General features: G+C 56.8%; 1 protein-coding gene across 4 annotated transcripts in view; it reads right to left on the minus strand.

The window, feature by feature from the left end:
- ADGRG1 (adhesion G protein-coupled receptor G1) overlaps positions 1-1,229 on the minus strand; it is a gene marked incomplete at both ends in the record, with an annotated part of 12,091 nt that extends 10,862 nt beyond the window's left edge. For all 4 annotated transcript variants that reach the window (XM_080704156.1, XM_080704154.1, XM_080704155.1 and 1 more), the window contains 2 exons: positions 239-661; positions 1,166-1,229. In XM_080704156.1, coding sequence (XP_080560282.1) covers positions 239-661; positions 1,166-1,229 — 487 coding nt within the window. The remainder of the gene's footprint in view (positions 1-238; positions 662-1,165) is intronic.
- Positions 1,230-3,061: the final 1,832 nt, after the last annotated feature.

Genomic DNA, 3,061 nt, shown 5'->3' on the forward strand with positions numbered 1-3,061 from the left:
ATTTCCCAGACCCTCCCTGCAGGCTCTGATACATTTTCCCTCTTCTATCCTCACCCCTGACCTCCCATAAAGCTTCCTGAAGCTCAGCCTGGATCTCACTTCTCCCCTCCTCAGACACCTTCCATGGCTCCCCACTGCCTGTGAACAAAAGTTCAGGCTCCCCAGCCTGCCGGGTCTCCTGCCTTTCCTGCCTCTAGATCTCTGCCCAGGCTGTTCCTCCTGCCTGGGAGTTGCTTACTGTGGAAGGAGAAGCTGAAGCCAACCGCGCTGGGCAGGCTGGTATTCTGGGGGCTCCACCAGGAGCTGACAGAGGTGGCGAGCAGCAGGGGTCCCTGGGCTTGACTTTCCTCCTGGTGCCCGAAGCAGAGCAGGCCCGAAGCTTGGTCACTCAGCAAAAAGTCGTTCTTGCCATAGCGAAGGTGAAATTTCCCAGTGTGGCGGGTCCAATAGAGGCAGAAGTGGTAGATGCCCCTGGGCTCGGGGAAGGGCCGGGAAGCCTCAGGGGCCGCAGGGAAGGGGGCATAGACCGTGAGGGCCTCCTCCGAGTTCTGGATTGAGATGTGCAGCGCCGGCTTCTGCACGTAACGGAGTTTGCTCGCCTGCGTCTGGTTCCTCTGGCCACAGAAGCGGAAGTCTTCCCGGGGGCCTCCACCATGGGCACCTGAGGAGGCAGAGGCTGTGGATGGGACTAGCAGAGGCACCGGAGCGCCTGGGGCCTGCCCTGAGAAGACACGAGCCCAGAGCCTGGGACTCGTGCACCTTCCAGGGGTCTCTATTTCAGAGTCTACAAAAAAAAAATATGTGAGTCTATTCTGCAAAAAGCTTCTGGCTTCAACACATGAAAAGAGAAAAATGAAAATAAATAATAATTACCAAGGCAAAAAAAACCATATTTTAATAGTAATGAAGTATTTAATGAGGCCGTGGCTACCATAGACTATTGCACAGGCTGTGAACCGCCCAAGAACGCTTGCTGCAAAGGTGAATGGGGCTGAGACCTGGGTCACGTTCTCCACCCCGAGTGACATCTGCCTTTTTCTTTGCTCCACGGTACCATCGCTAGCTAAACTGTGTTTGGACAAAGGGGTTAGTGAATGTGCTGGCAACTGGGGGCGCTTTGACATCAGTTGAAACAACAGCCCCAGGGCCCGCAGGGAAAGCTTACCTTGAGCCAGGGAGAGCAGACTCAGTAGGACCAGCGCTGTCTGCAGCCGCAACTCAGCAGCCATCATCCTGCCCAGAAGTCACCAGAGATGTTCTTACCTGGAAGAGACCATGCGAGTCAACAGAAGTAGCCCACAGCCCCAGCTCCGCCTTCCACGGAGCTTCCATAGGCCACTCACTCTGGAAGGCTGAGCCTAGTACCTAGTCCTGGCCCATAAGCAGTGGAGGAAGCTTGTCTATTCCAGCGTGAGTTCTGCCAAGAACAATCCACACACACCTTGCTCACCCCTGCCAGGCCTGGAGGAGACCCTGAAAAGTGGGATTCTCAGCACTCCTCCCTAGAAACCTCACCACCACAACCACCCCTGACACCTGGCTCAGAGGACCCCTCCTCCAGGAAGCCCTCCTCAGAGCCAGGCCCTGTCTCCTCTGGTCACACCACTGACCAGGCCCTCTCTCTCAGCTTCCCCTAGGCGCTGCAGATGGTCAACCCCTTTTCAGTCAGGCCTGGAGTCCATCTCTGAGGACAAGTCCTGGTACAGAGGTGGCTGGGTAAAGGCTGATAAATGAAGGCTCAGTGCATCTGCAGCGCCTTCTACAGGGGGTGGGGGGAAGGGCGCTCTCCATCAAGACCACCAGGGGGCGCCAGTGCCCAGGGCAGCCAGAAGAGCAGAGGGACATGGCTGGAATAGCCTGGGGGCCCAGCTCCCTGTCCTCCCACCCTGGCATTGAGTGGCACTTCTGACTGCCCACTACCACTACTAGCTCAGCACCCACTATCCACCAGTCTCCATGCTGACCTCCCACCTGCATAAATGCTCACTCCAGCCCCAGGAAGGAGGCGCCACAGTTGGTCCATTTCACAGATGGGAAAGCTGAGGGGTTAAATGACTCGCCTAAGAGTGCTCCAGAGGACAGGGGCTTTCCCTGCCTGGTCAGGACAGACGCGGAGTGGTTTGGCCATCCCTACTGCCAGCTGACCCAGTGACCAAAGTGGGTACTGACAGACCCAGGCGGCCACCATCATCCTGTGGGGAGCTGCCCCTGACCGCAGCAACAGATGCAATCACCTGCCACAGAGCAGACAAGAGACGCCAGGCAACCCAGAGACAAGAGAGGAGTCTGAGCTGCGAAGGAATCAAGGAGGGCTTTCTGGAGGAGGTAGCTTTGAGGGCACATTACAGGGAGAGGTGGCCCGGGAACCATCTTACGATTCCTTCCTGGGCCAGGCCTCCCTCGAGCCAGCCTGGCCCCTTCCAGCGAGGTCCAGTCCCTGTATCCCTACATGAGGAACCCCAATTTCTCAGGTCTCACCAGTTCAGGCCCGGGTCAGAGGGGCTCGTCGTGCCGCGGTGGCATCATCGGGTCATTTCAGAATAAGGACGTGAAAGTGTTTCAGGGAAGGGTTGACATTTCCTGGGTTGTGATTTTAAGGTTTTGCTCTGTGTCTGCTCTAAGCATTTGGGTTCCTTTTTAAGCTGCCTCCAGCCACGGAAGGAAGCCCAGCATCCGGGGCCAGAAGATGTGTCCCTCCCAGACACCCTTTCCTTCTCCTTTCTGCCAGCCCCTGTCACTGTCCACCTCTGAGACTCACTCCAAATGCTGCCCCTTCCAGGCGTCCCCTTGTTGTGATCATTACTCCCCTCTGGTGAACTTGAAGCTACCAGATGGCTTTGATGATTTGTTCCAAATTCGAGATCTGAGGCCCCGAGAGGGCCAGTGACTTCTTGAGGTCACACAGCAAGCAGGGTTAGAGCTGACTAGAACTCATGTGTCCCTCTGGCCCTCTGACCTTCAAAGTGAGCCACAACTGTCAGTTTACAGGGCCCCAAGAAAGGACAGAACCACCCGCCTTGCCTCGGCCCCTCGGGATCGGCCCTTGATAGCCAATCAGGCA

Source organism: Muscardinus avellanarius, assembly GCF_963383645.1.
Source record: "Muscardinus avellanarius genome assembly, chromosome: 10".
Lineage (NCBI taxonomy): Eukaryota > Metazoa > Chordata > Mammalia > Rodentia > Gliridae > Muscardinus > Muscardinus avellanarius.